The sequence below is a fragment of the Dendrobates tinctorius genome, unplaced genomic scaffold, assembly GCF_039654945.1.
Source record: "Dendrobates tinctorius isolate UK_male_01 unplaced genomic scaffold, ASM3965494v1 ptg000048l, whole genome shotgun sequence".
In the NCBI taxonomy this organism is placed as follows: Eukaryota; Metazoa; Chordata; class Amphibia; order Anura; family Dendrobatidae; genus Dendrobates; species Dendrobates tinctorius.
In genome coordinates, this window is record NW_027361716.1 from 18,684,065 (window position 1) to 18,698,713 (window position 14,649).

Genomic DNA, 14,649 nt, shown 5'->3' on the forward strand with positions numbered 1-14,649 from the left:
CATTTCATGGAGACCTTTTCCCTACTAAGTGAGTCAGCTCTGCATTGGGGTGGGTTTTTTTTGTTTTTTTTTTACACCTTGATCCTTTTGTTAAAGAGGTTGTCCACTACTAGGACAACCCATTCTTGACCAAAATGTTTGGCCTCCATAAAATAATAAAGCTTATACTCACCTCCCGTTCTGGCGCCGTTCACGTACGAGGTGTCGGCATAGGTGGGGAGTGTAGGCTTTATTATTTATCAGGGCCATGCGAGAGGTATGACAAGAAGTTGTCCAAGGAGTGGACATTGTCTTTACGTTTATCACTGCTCTCATATCTTCATCATCTTGAGTAATTTATACAACTTTATTTTCTACTTATAAGACAAGTTACATCTTATAAACTCTTGGAGCTTTTCTAATATTTTATGAAACACTTTTCACGTACCGGAGAAAACAAAAATTGTGCGGATTTTTCTCCATGGAAGTAATGAACGTGCACAAGTCTTGAATAAAGTGGCTAGCCTAGCGAAAACTCACTTTACGTGCGTGGAACATCCGAGACACAAATCTGAGGGTCAGACTTAGATTTTGTCATGGGCAAATCTGTAACATGTAAAACAATTCAGTACATCCCATCAGGGCTGTGGAGTCGGAGTCGGAGTTAGTTTTGGTTGGAGTCGGTAGAAATGTACCGACTCCAGCTTTAAAAAAAATGTATTAATATTTCATAATTGAACTTTCATATGAATTTTATAAATGTTACTCAAATATATATGTTCTATCAAACTATGAACAACAGTGATAAGCAGTTCTGCTGGAGATAGAGACATTTCTTACTTCTTGTGTGTCACTGTTCTCCACTGACCTTATCTAATCTTATACTTGGTTAACCTCATGCTGCCCCAACCCCCCTACTTACAATGTATGAAACTGAAAGTGAAAATGTGTTGCAAATTCTTAGTAGTAAAGCTCCTCCTCTAGACTAGATCATACTAGGTGTGCGTCTTCCAAGCATCTCACAGCTGCCTGCTACTCAGAAGAGGAAGACTGTAAGAAGTATTATCCTTTCAACAAACTTTGCATCAATTAACTGTGAGTACATAAGGAATAATAACAGTATTACTGACCACTATATCAGTTGTACGACCTGGCAATAATTTTGTACAATTGTTTTTAGGAAAAACAATTGTCATTTGGATTGTGAATGCAGAATTAAAAACCTGAGAATGTCAAAGAAGCATCACATTAAATCAGCTGTATTTGAACATTTCACCATCACTCAAGATAGAAAACATTATGTCTGTCAGTGTATGACAAATGATCCAGACGAAAACAAATGCTGTGAAGCCAAGATGAGTGCATATTCAGGCAAAGATAAAAATGCTCCTACCAGAGCTTCTAATCTAAAGAGACATTTACAGCGCTTTCATCCAGAAGTACTGAAAGCAGTGGATGAGAAAGACTGCATCCAAACCAATGAACCAGTGCCCAGCTCTTCCAGCCAAACAAAGGAGCAGAGAACTTTGCAGCCATCAGTTGCAAGATATTTTGTCAGTGACAAAGTTACTGTGACAATGACAGTAGATACATTTAAAAAACAGATCATAGAGCTTGTTGTAAAGGATAGTGTGCCTATTTCATTATTTTCACGACCAGCTTTTATGTGTCTGAATGGGGAAATGGCCCGCAAGCTTGGTGTTTCTCTGGAGAGAGAGAGTATTAGAAAATTAGTAATCGAAGAAGCTTTTAAACAAACGGAAGAACTTAAAAAAACTCTCAAGGGACGCTTTCTGTTTCTTAAAATGGATGCCTGCACACGTCACAGAGTGAACTATTTTGCCATCAATGTCCGATTTGTTTGTGACAAAAATGAAATAGTTACCAAGACATTGGCAGTAAAAGACACCAAAGCTCATCACACCAGTGAGTTTCTCCAGGTCTTGGTGGAAAAGGTTCTGCAAGACTATGAACTTAAAAAAGAGCAAGTTCTTTCTGTCGTAACTGACAATGCTTCAAATATGATAAGTACTATTAAGCTAATGAATGAGAGTAATGATGGTGACCAGCAGCTAGAAGAACATTCTGGGTCCACAGACACAGAAATGTTTGAAATAGAGGAACACAGTATTGTAACTGAGGAGCAAACTGAAGTTGCTTCAGATGAACAGCAACATGATAGTTTAGATGATCTTGTTGAAACTGTGTTCTTTCATTCATCACATGCACTGTGTTGTGCATACGCTACAGCTGGCTATAAGAGACAGTCTGCAAGAAGGACATGCTGCTGCACTGATTGGCAAGGTGAGAAAATTGGCTACTGTTGCCAGAACCCCTAAAGTTGACTCAATTTTGAAGAGACGTGCTGGAAAAGGGGCAATTATTGATCAAGCCACACGATGGGGCAGTACTTACTTAATGATTCAGCGCTTGGTTGAACTGAAAACCTTTCTTGTAGACATGACTAACCCTCAACTGATGCTAAATGAAAGTCAGTGGAATCAGGTGACTGAGCTGGAAAAATTGCTAGAGCACCCATTTACAGTGACTAAAAAATTACAAGCAGAGGACTTAACTCCAGGTATTTTCTTAAAGGAGTGGAAGAACCTGATGTTTCGCCTGTCCCAAAGAGGAGGGTTAATTGCAAGTGGCATTGCTACATCAATGAAACGGAGAGAGGAGCTACTATTACAAAATAACATTCTTTTGGCAGCTGTTTATGTAGACCCAATGCATCGGATTCTTCTAGATGATCAACAGCTAAGTAAAGGAAAAGAAGCTCTGTTTGAAATAGCAGTAAGGATAAAAGGGTTGCAGGACAGTCAGGAGGAACAAGAAGAATTTGGTCGTCCTGCCACATCTTCACCCTCATCATCAACTGATGAAGAATTTAATTTCGAAAAATATTTGGATCACAAGGACCGTGCAAAGCGTTCCCGCATAGAAGAGTCATCCCCATCAAGGAACACAGCCAGTACATTTCAGCAGAATTTTTCATGTGCACTAAAAGAAATTGAGAAATTTGACCGTTCATCAAAAATAACTGTGCAACAAGCGATTCCTCTGTATCCTGACATTGTCAGAGATGTTGCCCGAGTGGCTACTGCTTTGCCACCAACACAAGTTAGTGTAGAGAGGTTGTTCTCTGCTCTCAAAATAATTAGATCAGATTTGAGGGCATCCATGAAGGAGGATCTGACAGAGGCAATACTTTTTCTGAGGACAAATTTATAGATTTCTTCTTATTAACTGCATACAAGTGTTTATTGCATATTTACTTACAGTTTAGAAAAGTTTATAAAAGTTATTTGCTATATTCTAATTGTATTCTAATAAATGTAGTTTTTGCTCTAAGTGGTCTGATTACTTATATAATGGTGAGAAACTGAATAAGCACGATGTTTAATATTTTACAACAGTAAATTTGTTGTTATGAATTGGCCATTTATGAAGGAGTCGGAGTCGGAGCCGGAGTCTGATAAAATCCAGGAGTCGGAGTCGGAGTCGCAACTGTGGCTTACCGACTCCACAGCCCTGCATCCCATGATACATTGGATGATTAGATCCTGGATATAAAGGAGAAGGACAAGTGTATGTTAGCCTTTGAACTTTGGTATTGATTTGATGGAGGATTAGTGAAGTCAATGGTGATCGCACACACCAGTGCCCCAGCTTAGCTGCAGTCTCTAGGAAATAAAAATTCATTCCTTTTCTTCTAATCTGATAGCCCTGACTATTATGGGCATACCCAGTGTATTTCTACCTGCACTAGCTCGTCTTACATACTGTACATTTAACCAAAAAAGTAAAAATAGTCAGAGAGAACGGACATCTTCATCATTCCAAGCGACACGTCTGAGTCAGTTCACTGTGAAATCGCCGGTTTCCTATGTAGAAGAAAGCCCTTACTACCTCGATGCCAATGCGAATGAATGAATCAGTGATCAGGGACATGAAGCACCGACTGTACGTCTTACCGGAGCAATGAGTAACCAAGAGTGAGCAAACTTCCTGAAAGTCACACCACGGCTTTCTAAGTTTCCGCATGCTAATTTTAACACTATTCCACTCTGGGGCCTTCAATATTCTGGTATGAATGAAGGCACATTTAGCTGCGACTGGGAACACACAGGCGTCATTGAGCCCAAAACAGACCCCTCATTGTGTCCTGTAATACACCTTCCCACTGTATCTAAGGGTTTAGCCCTGACACTGTATATGTGCAAGGGTGAAATAAGCTCTATATATTGCATCAGACTGGAGCCTGTCTAATACGACAGAGGAAGAGAAACTGCAGAAACTTCTACAACCGAGAAGGGTGCAAATAACGAAAGAAAAAAAAAAATTGGACAATCTGATGCGTTAAGTGTCTCCCAGCTGTATGCTATGCTGGAGTTTCACGAAGTAGTCAACTTCTTTTTGGGGTACACTTTCAATAAAAAGTTATGAAACTGAGAATCCCCTTGAGGGCTTGTTTATATGACCGCATTTTTTGGCCCACGTGCTCGGATCAATGTTGATCGGGGCCATGCAGAGGAGAGATTTTTCACTGATAGAATCTGTGTATGGGGGAAAAAAAAACAAAAAGTCACAGCATGCACTAGTGTCTTCCATAAATCGGATGAGACTCACCCATTCAAGTCTATGGGTGTGTGAAAATAATGGGATTCCATACAAAGCCTCAGTGTTAAATACAGAGCCTGCTGCTCTAAAAAATAAAACAATTCTACAAAGATAGCAAAAGGGAAAAAAAAAAAAAAGTTACACGTTTCTGGGTGAACTGACGGATTTTTGCATACGCTTTTGTGAACCTACACATACACGGAATCTGTTAGCCGAAATTGATAAATTCTGCACATGACAGGATTCTTTACAGTAGGCTATGTGCACACGTTGCAGAATTTTTAGCGGATCCGCAGCGTTTTTTCCGCACAGAATTTTACCAAATCCACAAAGTATAGCTCAAGCACTGTTAATCAATGGTAATCCAGAATTGCTGCGCACATGCTGCAGAAAATTCCGCACAGATTCACAGCGTTTTACTTTCCGCAGCATGTCACTTCTTTTTGCAGATCTGCAGCGTTTCTGCACCCATTGACTTACACTGAGTCAGTCAAAAGCGCAGGTGTAAAAAGGTTTGCAGATTTGCTGCGGATGTGCTGGAAAAAACTCTGCAGAAAAAGATATGATGTAAGAAGGAGGAAGAGTGTGCGAGCGGAGACTATGTGCGTGTCTGTCTGCGGGTGTCTGTGTGTTTGTGCGGGTGTGTGTCTGCGGTAATGCTATCGCCGGTACTGTCGGTCACAGTGTTGCGGGATCATGCTGGCAGATGTCAGCGTGATTTTGCAGCTGACTGTGACCCGCAGCGGTGACCTGCAGTGAAAAAGCAGGCATGGGTTGATGAGACTACTGCTCCCATCCGGCTATGTGTGCAGTCACTGTGCTGTGTAGTATCATCTGCCGGCCCCTGTGCTCACTGTTAAAAATAAATAAAATTACGTACATATTCACATAAAAACCCATTACACTCACCGCACACCAAATCCCCAACTCCCTCGTATCCTAGAAATAATGTACAATAATAAGACAACATATACTCCCTATCCGCAGTAGTCCAGGTAATACAGATTGTCCCACAGCGATCTCACGTGTTATTTTTGTTGCAGGAGACGAGGGAGTCAAGGGATTAGGCATTCGGTAAGTATGGTTAATTAAGATTAATAAAGGACTTTATTCTGGCTGTGTCTTTACTGACCATATAACTATAGGATTAGTAATGGATAGGTGTCTTATAGACACTTCTCCATTACTAAGCCGTGGGCTTGATGTCACTTGACAATACAAAGTTGACATCAACCCCAAATATATTACCTCACTTGCCACCGTTACAGCGAGGCTGTAAGAGCGAGGCTAAGTGCCAGAATTGGCGCATCTATAAGATGCGCCATTTCTGAGGCAGCTGAGAGCTGATGTTTCTTACCCTGGGGGGGGGGGGTGCCAATATACATGGCCCTTTCCCAGGCTATTAATATCAGCCCACAGCTGTCTGCCTAGCCTTTGCTGGTTCGATTTTTAAGGGGGACTCCATGTCAATTTTTTTCTGGTGTTCCCCTGCCTGGGAACCTTTATGGCTTGGCTCCTTCCCAGGATATTAACAATAGCCCTCAGCCGTCGGCTTTCCCTCTGCAGGTTATGAAAATTACAGGAGACCACGCAATTTTTTTTTTTAAATTACTAAACCTCGGGCTTGGGAAGATAGATAGATATTTCACTTATATTTGAACATGGTATGCAATGATATTATAGTCTTCAATGGAGAATGAAAAAGAGGTTGAACAAGGAAATTACATCACATTTTTTTTTAAATACCGTATATACTCGTGTATAAGCCGAGATTTTCAACCCATTTTTTTGGGCTGAAAGTCCTGCCCCCCCCCCCCCGGCTTATACACGAGTCATATACCTGGGGGTCAGCGGGGGAGGGGGTGTAACAGATCATACTCACCCATCCTGGCACTCTGCAGCCCCCTCGCTTCTCCACTGCCTCCCATCAGCGGTCACGTGGTACCGCTCATTAAACTCATGAATATGCGCATATTCATGAGTGGTAATGAGCGGTATCACGTGACCACTGAAGGCAGGAAGGGAGACAGTGGAGAAGCGAGGCTGCAGAGAAGTTCCAGGACGGGTGAGTATAGCGATATTCACCTGTCCTCGTTCCCACACTGCTCACCGCCGTCTGCTGCTTCCTGTGTCCGTGACTGTCGGTGACTGTTCAGCCAGCAGGGGGCGCGGTGACGTGGTTAGTGCAAGCCGCACCCTCTGCTGGCTGAACAGTCACCGACAGAGGACGCGCAGACAGTGGTGAGCAGGGATGGACCCCGGACAGGTGAATATCACAGGTGCCAGGTCCTGAGCAGGAGAGGTGAATATGGCATTTTTTTTGCAGCAGCAAATGGGGGCATATTCCATGGAGCAGCATATGGGGGCATAGTCTATGGAGCATCTTATGGGGGCATAATCTATGGAGCATCTTATGGGGGAATAATCTATGGAGCATCTTACGGGGGCATAACCTATGGAGCATTATATGGGGCATATTATTCTATGGAGCATCTTATGGGGCCATTATTAACCTTTGTGCAGCATTATATGGGGTGTAATTTGTATGGAGCATTATATGGGGCTCCTGATTCAATATGGATATTCAAAAACATTTAACCTACTGATGTCTCAATTAATTTTACTTTTATTGGTATCTATTTTTATTTTTGAAATTTACCAGTAGCTGCTGCATTTTCCACCCTAGGCTTATACACGAGTCAATAAGTTTTCCCAGTTTTTTTGTGGCAAAATTTTTTTTTGGGGGGGGGGGGGGGGTTTCGGCTTATACATGGGTCGGCTTATACACGAGTATATACGGCAATATATATTTAGCTTACAAATCTACATAAAAATCAGCATGAAAAACGCATCAAATCTGCGTGGATTTTCAACTGCGTTTTCTACCAAAAGAGGAATAATCTGCGTAGAATTTTACAAAAGCAAATCTGCAACGTGAGCACATAGCCTTAGAGCAGTCAGACTGTGGAATGCCTGACCACATGAGGTAGTAATGGCAGACACTATAACAGCTTTTAAAAAAGGGCTGGACGATTTTCTTGATACACATAACATTGTGGGTTATAGTTAAATTCGTGACGAAATGTACAATTGGTGGAGAAAGGTTGAACGTGATGGACCTAGATCTTTTTTCAACCTATGTAACTATGTAGGGAATAAAAACCCAATTCTTCTACCCCACATGTAGTGTTGTAATTGCGGTTTCTATTCTGCCAAAATTAAAGTGTATTCTAATTAATCCGCTGAGCGCACCCTTGGCGTGGTTATACACTGGTTACAGACGCCTCCAACTCCCGCACTGGTGACTGACAGCACTGGTGTGCCTGGAGCGAGCCTTGCACACAAATTCCAGTGCTGTCAGTCATCAGTGAGGAAGGCAGCGATCAGAACAATAAAGGGGCGATTGTTATAGAGGCTATATCCATTACAGTGCTATGAGCTTAGTTTACCATCAGTTTGGGCTGGGATTCCTTTAGGGATAAAAATTTTTGGATCATCATTTTTATTAGACATGTACCCCAAAGATAGGCTAACTACTTGGTGTCCAGCTACTTGTTAGTTCCCAGTAAAGTCTCTGATCTGCCATGTAAAATAGACACATGGGGTCCTCCAAGATGAAAGATGCTCTTCTGGCAAATGGTGGTCCTACAGAAAATTATGATCAGCAGCCATAGAGTGCTCAATAAATCATCCTTTGGCCACTAGCAGCAGGTCACATGGACTGATCATACTCAACATAGTTGTATCTTGCTGTGGTCAACCCAGCAAATCACAAGTTCAGCAGGCAGAACAATCACTCTACCATTTTCAAGAGACCTTCAGCTAAAATGTTCTGTTACCTTGTATATGTACAGGTTAATAAGGAAATTTCTGAAAAAAGTTTGATTTTTTTTTAATTAAAGGGGCTGTTAACTAGTGGACAACCTCAGCTTGGTCAATCCAAGACCCCAATTTACATAAAAACAGTGTACAATCCCCTTTTACAGGTGTGCCGATCCCGTGATATAGGGGCTGTTGTCCCGAGAGTGTCACGTCACTTCGTGCGTCACATGCCAGCTGCAAATAATCAGTGGCCTCTTGCCAGCTGCAGCCTTTACCGATGATGGAGCAGACGTCCATCATGATGGAAAATTGATGAGCTGCGGCTGATGAGAGGCCGCTGAGTGAATCCAGACTGCATGTGATACAAGTGCCAACATCGCTAGACCGGCGCCGCTGCAGGAGGTGAGTATACACTGTTTTATTAAAACTGGGATTCTGAATTGATTGAGTTGCCATGTAGCGGAGAACACCCGTAAAAGATTTGTAATTCTTATATACAAGGGTTCACACACCCGTGAATAGACTGCAATAGATTGGCAGAAGATGCTTAAATGGTAGCACCATGTAAATTATGATGAACCTGTCGGACACATTATTCCGTCCATCGTCAGACAGGCCCACTAGTTAACACCATAAACAAAAGAAAAACCAAGGCAAAAAAACAATGCTTTATCATGATACTGCTGAACAAAAAGTGCAATAACACGTGATCAAAAAGACGGATATAAATAAACATGGTACCGCTGAAAACGTCATCTTGTCCCGCAAAAAACAAGCAGCCATACATTGTCATCAGCGAAAAAATTAAAAAGTTATAACTCTCAGAATAAAGCAATGCAAAAATAATTATTTTTTATATAAAAAAATAGTTATTATTGTATAAAAGCGGCAAAACATAAAAAAGTGATATAAATGAGGTATTGCTGGAATCGTACTGACCCGAAGAATAAAACTTCCTTATCAATTTTACCACACGCGGAACGATATAAACGCCCCCCCTTTCAAAACAAATTCATGAATTGCTGGTTTTTGTTCATTCTGCATCCCAAAAATCGGAATAAAAGGCAATCAAAAACTGTCACGTGCCCGAAAATGGTACCAATAAAAACCTCAACTTGTCCCGCAAGAAACAAGACCTCATATGACTCTGTGGGCCAAAATATGGAAAAATTATAGCTCTCAAAATGTGGTGATGCAAAAACTATTTTTTGCAATAAAAAGCGTCCTTTAGCGTGAGACAGCTGCCAAACATAAAAACCCGCTATAACGCCTCTTTCACACGTCCTGATATTTCCGATACCAAGGACGTCAGTGTCCGTGTGAGTAATACTTGCGGCACACGTGTGGCATGCGTATGCGGCATCAGTACCACACAGACGCACGCCAGGGAAGGAGCGTTACAGTAAGCACTGTTCCCCCGCGCCGGGTGCTGAACACGGCTCTCATCATTCTCCCCTACTCTGCAGGAGATCGGCACAAGCAGGTGAGAATGATGAGAGCCGATATCAGCACCCGGCGCTGGGGAACAGCGCTTACTGTAACGCTTCTTCCCCAGCGCCGATGCGTGTCACATGGATGACATCCATGTGTGTTATGTGTAAGCACGCGTGCTGGATGTTTTGTGGCCTGTGCTGACATTAAAAAACGGACATGTCAGCGCGTTTGCCCATGGATACATGGTCCGTTGGAAACACACTGACATGTGCACAGACCCATTCACTTGAATAGGCAAATAGTGCTCCGTTCCTCCCGAGTCTCTCCGCATGGCTGCCCAATGGTATAAAATTCTGTGACACACCAATGGTGTCAATATCACTGCACCCCTAGATGAATTCATTGAGAGGTGCAGTTCGTTAAATGGGGTCACTTATGAGGATTCTGCTGTTTTGGCACCTCATGGGCTGTCCCAGGTGGTAATGGCACCAGCAAACCATAACAGTAAAATCTGGTGCTCCTTCCCTTCTGAGCTCTGCCATGTGCCCAAACAGTGGTTTACCCCCACATATGGGGTATCAGCGTACTCAGGAAAAATTGCACAATAACTCTTGGGGTCCAATTTCTTCTGTTACCCTTGGTAAAATAAAAAAACTGGGGGCGAAAAGATCATTTTTGTGAAAAAAATATGTTTTTTTATTTTTACGTCTCTACATTATAAACTTCTGTGAAACACTTGGGGGTTTAAAGTTCTCACCACACATCTAGATAAGTTCCTTAAGGGGTCTAGTTTTCAAAATGGGGTCACTTGTGGAGGTTTCCACTATTTAGGCACATCAGGGGCTCTCCAAAGGCGACATGGCGTCCGATCTTAATTCCAGCCAATTTTGATGTTGAAAAAGTAAAATGGTGCGCCCTCTCTTCTGAGCTCTGCCATGCACCCAGACAGTGGTTTACCTTCACATATGGGGTGTCAGCATACTCAGGACAAATTGCACAACAACTTTTGGGGTCCAATTTCTCCTGTTACCCTTGGGAAAATAAAAAAAATTAGATCTGAAGAAAAATTTTTGTGAAAAAAGTTAATTTTTTTTTTTAAACATTCCAAAAATTTCTGTGAAGCACCTGAAGGCTTAATAAAATTCTTGAATGTGGTTTTGAGCACCTTCAGGGGTGCAGTTTTTAGAATGTTGTCACTTTTGCTTATTTTCTATCATATAGACCCCTCAAAGTGACTTCAAATGTGATGTGGTCCTGAAAACAAAAAAAATGGTGCTGTAAAAATGAGAAATCGCTGTTTAACTTTTAACCCTTATAACTTCCTAACAAAAAATATTTTGGTTCCAAAAATTGTGCTGATGTAAAGTAAACATGTATGAAATGTTACTTAAGTATTTTGTGTTCCATATCTCTGTGATTTAAGAGCATGAAAATTCAAAGTTGGAAAATTGCGAAATTTTCAAAATATTCACCAAATTTCCATTTTTTCACAAATAAACGCAAGTCATATAAAAGACATTCTACCACTATCACGAGGTACAATATGTCACGAGAAACCAATGTCAGAATCACCGGGACGCATGGAAGTGTTCCAGAGTTATTACCTCATAAAGGGGCAGTGGTCAGAATTGTAAAAATTGGCCCGGTCATGAACGTGCAAGCCACCCTTGGGGGTAATGGGGTTAAATAACAAAAATGCTTAGGTTTATAACAGGGAATGTTTCAGATAAGAGTTTTCAAATTTTGCAGCCTTCACTTCAACGCATGGTATAATACACAGCCTTCATTTACTAAATAAATGTTATATTTCAATGTACCTATGAGAGGACAAGGGTTGATCCTCTGTTTGGAGTCGAGAGGTGGCTCATGCCTTATGCGCCATAAACAAAGACACCTCCAAACAAGTCTATGCCCCAGTAATACCCTGGAGAGTAACAGAAAACAGCAAGTACTGTGTATACCATACACCATTATGTATGCTCGTCTTTGCACGGTCCATTATTTTAAGCAAATTTATTAAAAAGTTCATTTTTACCCTTTCTGCTATATCATACAAAACACTCCTGTTGTGTGAAAAGATCTTTTGGTTTGCCCAAAAGTTTATATTTCTAGGCATCACAGTGTAACCAGGACCTGTGCTGCCGAGAACAATGGCATCCCAGGTGCACAGAGCGATGGAGCAGGTAGTTGAGGGCCCTCTAAAGCGCAGTCTGCCAGCGGAAAAAAGATTTGAAACAACCGCCAACTAGCAAACAAGTAGTTGATAGTGGATGGTTTAGCGTCGCTGGTCCACTGGTGCACATGGACCTTCAGTTTATTGCCACTTTCTGAAGGTTACCAAGCCTGCAGAAGGTCTTATCGCCGAGAGGTCTTATTGTTGGGAGTCCTTATCACCGGGAATGACCCTCTGCTCACATCACAGTCAGCCATTATCATTGCTGGATAGATAAGAAATATTAGATCATGAAAGATACCTACACAATAGATGAAAGCAGACAGTGTAATGTGTATGAGGCCGCCAGTCTGTCTCACAACTGTCCAGCTTAAAGCTATTGTAGGTTATTGAGGCCTAGAGAGTCTGATCAATGGAACCCCCCCCATTTCTAAAAAGGGAGAAGTGCATGCTGTGGTCAAGCTCACAAAGTTAAACTGCACCTGAGTGGCAGAAAACATCCAAGAGTATAGACAATAAAAGTTTGTGGCTGGAATACCCATTTAAATGCAAAACTTTGCTGGCCACGTACATTGATTCTATAGTAACCTATGTGCCGCTGTCAGAGTTTTCTTAATGAAAGACATTAGGACAAACCAGTTGCGTAACTTGAAGCTCGTGGAACCCAACGCAAAGTTTCCAAATGGCCTCCAACAATCACAAGAATTTAATTGCATTGGTCTTCTCACATGTACCAAAATGGACCTTTTGGACCCCTAGGTTCCAACGAGATGTTCCCCCACTCCAGTCCTCAAGAGCCACCAACAAATTATGTTTTTAGGATTCCCATAGTAATTGCACAGGTGCTGGAATTACGTATTATCTGTGCAATACTAGGGAAAGCCCGAAAACATGATCTGGTGGTGGCTCTGGAGGACTGACGTTGGGGAACAGGGCCTAAGGCAAGGGGCATCCCCTGCACCCATTAGGGTATGTGCACACAATGTCTTTTAAATTGGGGTGAACATGACGAGTGGAACCTGGCATTTTTTGCTGTGTTTTTAAAGAGTAACAAGCAAAAGCCGCCTGAAGAATGGTCAGGTCACTTCTTTTAACCATTTCATGTCTACGGAAACGTGTGGCAGTGTTCAAGAAGACTCAGCCGGAGTACAGCAAGTCGTTTCGACATAGATATTCATTGACTTTTAGGGCACTTTTTATGCGTGTATCCACCTGAAAAAGATGTCCTGTGCACATACCCACAAAGTTGTGCCCCTTGGGCAACCCATTTTCTGTGCAGACCAAGTGAACTCACCACTATACATGCAGAAATGCAGTATTACATTCATATGCGCATATCACAGGGTCTGACGTGGCCCCCCGCTCTATGGCTTCCATGGATCCTCTCTCCGTGGTGGGGACACAGAGAGGCGCAACGCGTCCCGGGGACACAGAAGGTCACTTCAGAAGCCGCCTCTTTGGCCACTCGTGACCTATGACTGGGGCGATCCACACTGCTGTATATAAAGCAATGGCGGTGGCGCTCACGGTCACATTTGGGTAGTTATACTGACAATGTGGCACCAAGTGCCCGCAAACTTTCCCACCACCAAGTAACAACTGCAGTGGGTGTCAGCACCGGCCTGGCATTGCCCAGAGGGGGCGCTATTCAGGGGATACACAGCATTTTCATGGTCCAACCATTCGACCATATATCTACCCCACTCTGAGAGAAATGACCACCCAGAGCTGACAAGTTACAGGGACAGAGCCCATGTATCACGCAGCCCACCACCCACTCCCAAACTTTAAGAATCCCACAATCCAGTGTCTCTCCCCTCACATTCCACAGACACCCCCTCCCCCAGAAGAGCAGCAGCTTTACCTTGGTCTGTGCTACCAGGGGCAGGGGGAGCAGCAGGAGAGGCAGCACGAAAGTGATGAGGATGTCCCTCCTCTGCCAGAGCTGCTGCACCAGAGACATTGCCATGTGGAGACACAACAAGCCCGGGATCCAGACGGGCAGGGGATGCTGCAGAGGAGGCAGGGCCGGGGCATGCATGCATCCAGGAGGAGAGAGCCAGGACTCAGGCCGGCGCACAGGATGAGCCCTCACCTCAGCATGTCTGGCCTCTGCAAATCAAACACAAGGGGGAAGAATGAGCCTGGCTGCAGACCCTCCCCCATGCGATGGGCAGGCAGTCAGCGAGGAGGAGAGGGAGGCACGCAGCCGGCTGTCTGTCACTGACAATGGAGTCCTAATGTGGCCGGCAGCAGCCCCCGGTGCCACGTCACTGCCACAGCCGGGGATCACCCCACAGGCCTCCCTGTGAGATGCGGTAGTGTGTGGGCTCAGGGAGAGTGCAGCGTGGAGGGGGTTCCACGGTCTATTGGGAGCCGATGCCTGGCTGGCACACGCTTTGTGCACACGTTGTGGATTCTGCTGCGTTTCCACAGCGGTTTTGGCCCTGTGGAAACGCAGCAGTTCCGCAGACATAGTACAGTACCATGTAACCCTATGGCATTTCAAAACCGCTGTGCTCATGCTGCGTTTTTTCCCACGCGGTTTACAAACTGCAGCATGTCAATTGTTTGGGCGGATTCCGCAGCGGTTTCACACCTTGAAACCGCAGGCTAAT

The 14,649-nt window shown here is 43.3% G+C and overlaps 1 protein-coding gene across 3 annotated transcripts in view; it reads right to left on the reverse strand.

Moving 5' to 3' along the window:
- The window catches only part of LOC141090243 (solute carrier family 13 member 1-like), a 113,466-nt gene extending 99,190 nt beyond the window's left edge, over nt 1-14,276 (reverse strand). Inside the window, exon 1 of one of the 3 annotated variants that reach the window (XM_073576327.1) lies at nt 14,127-14,276. Coding sequence is in view for 1 of the 3 variants with exons in the window: in XM_073576326.1 (XP_073432427.1) it covers nt 13,896-14,072 (177 nt within the window). In the remaining 2 variants the exon portion in view is untranslated. Of the gene's footprint in view, nt 1-13,325; nt 13,450-13,895 lie in introns of those variants that run through there. The other 2 variants (XM_073576326.1, XM_073576328.1) reach the window with 2 other exon arrangements.
- Between the last annotated feature and the right edge of the window lie 373 nt (nt 14,277-14,649).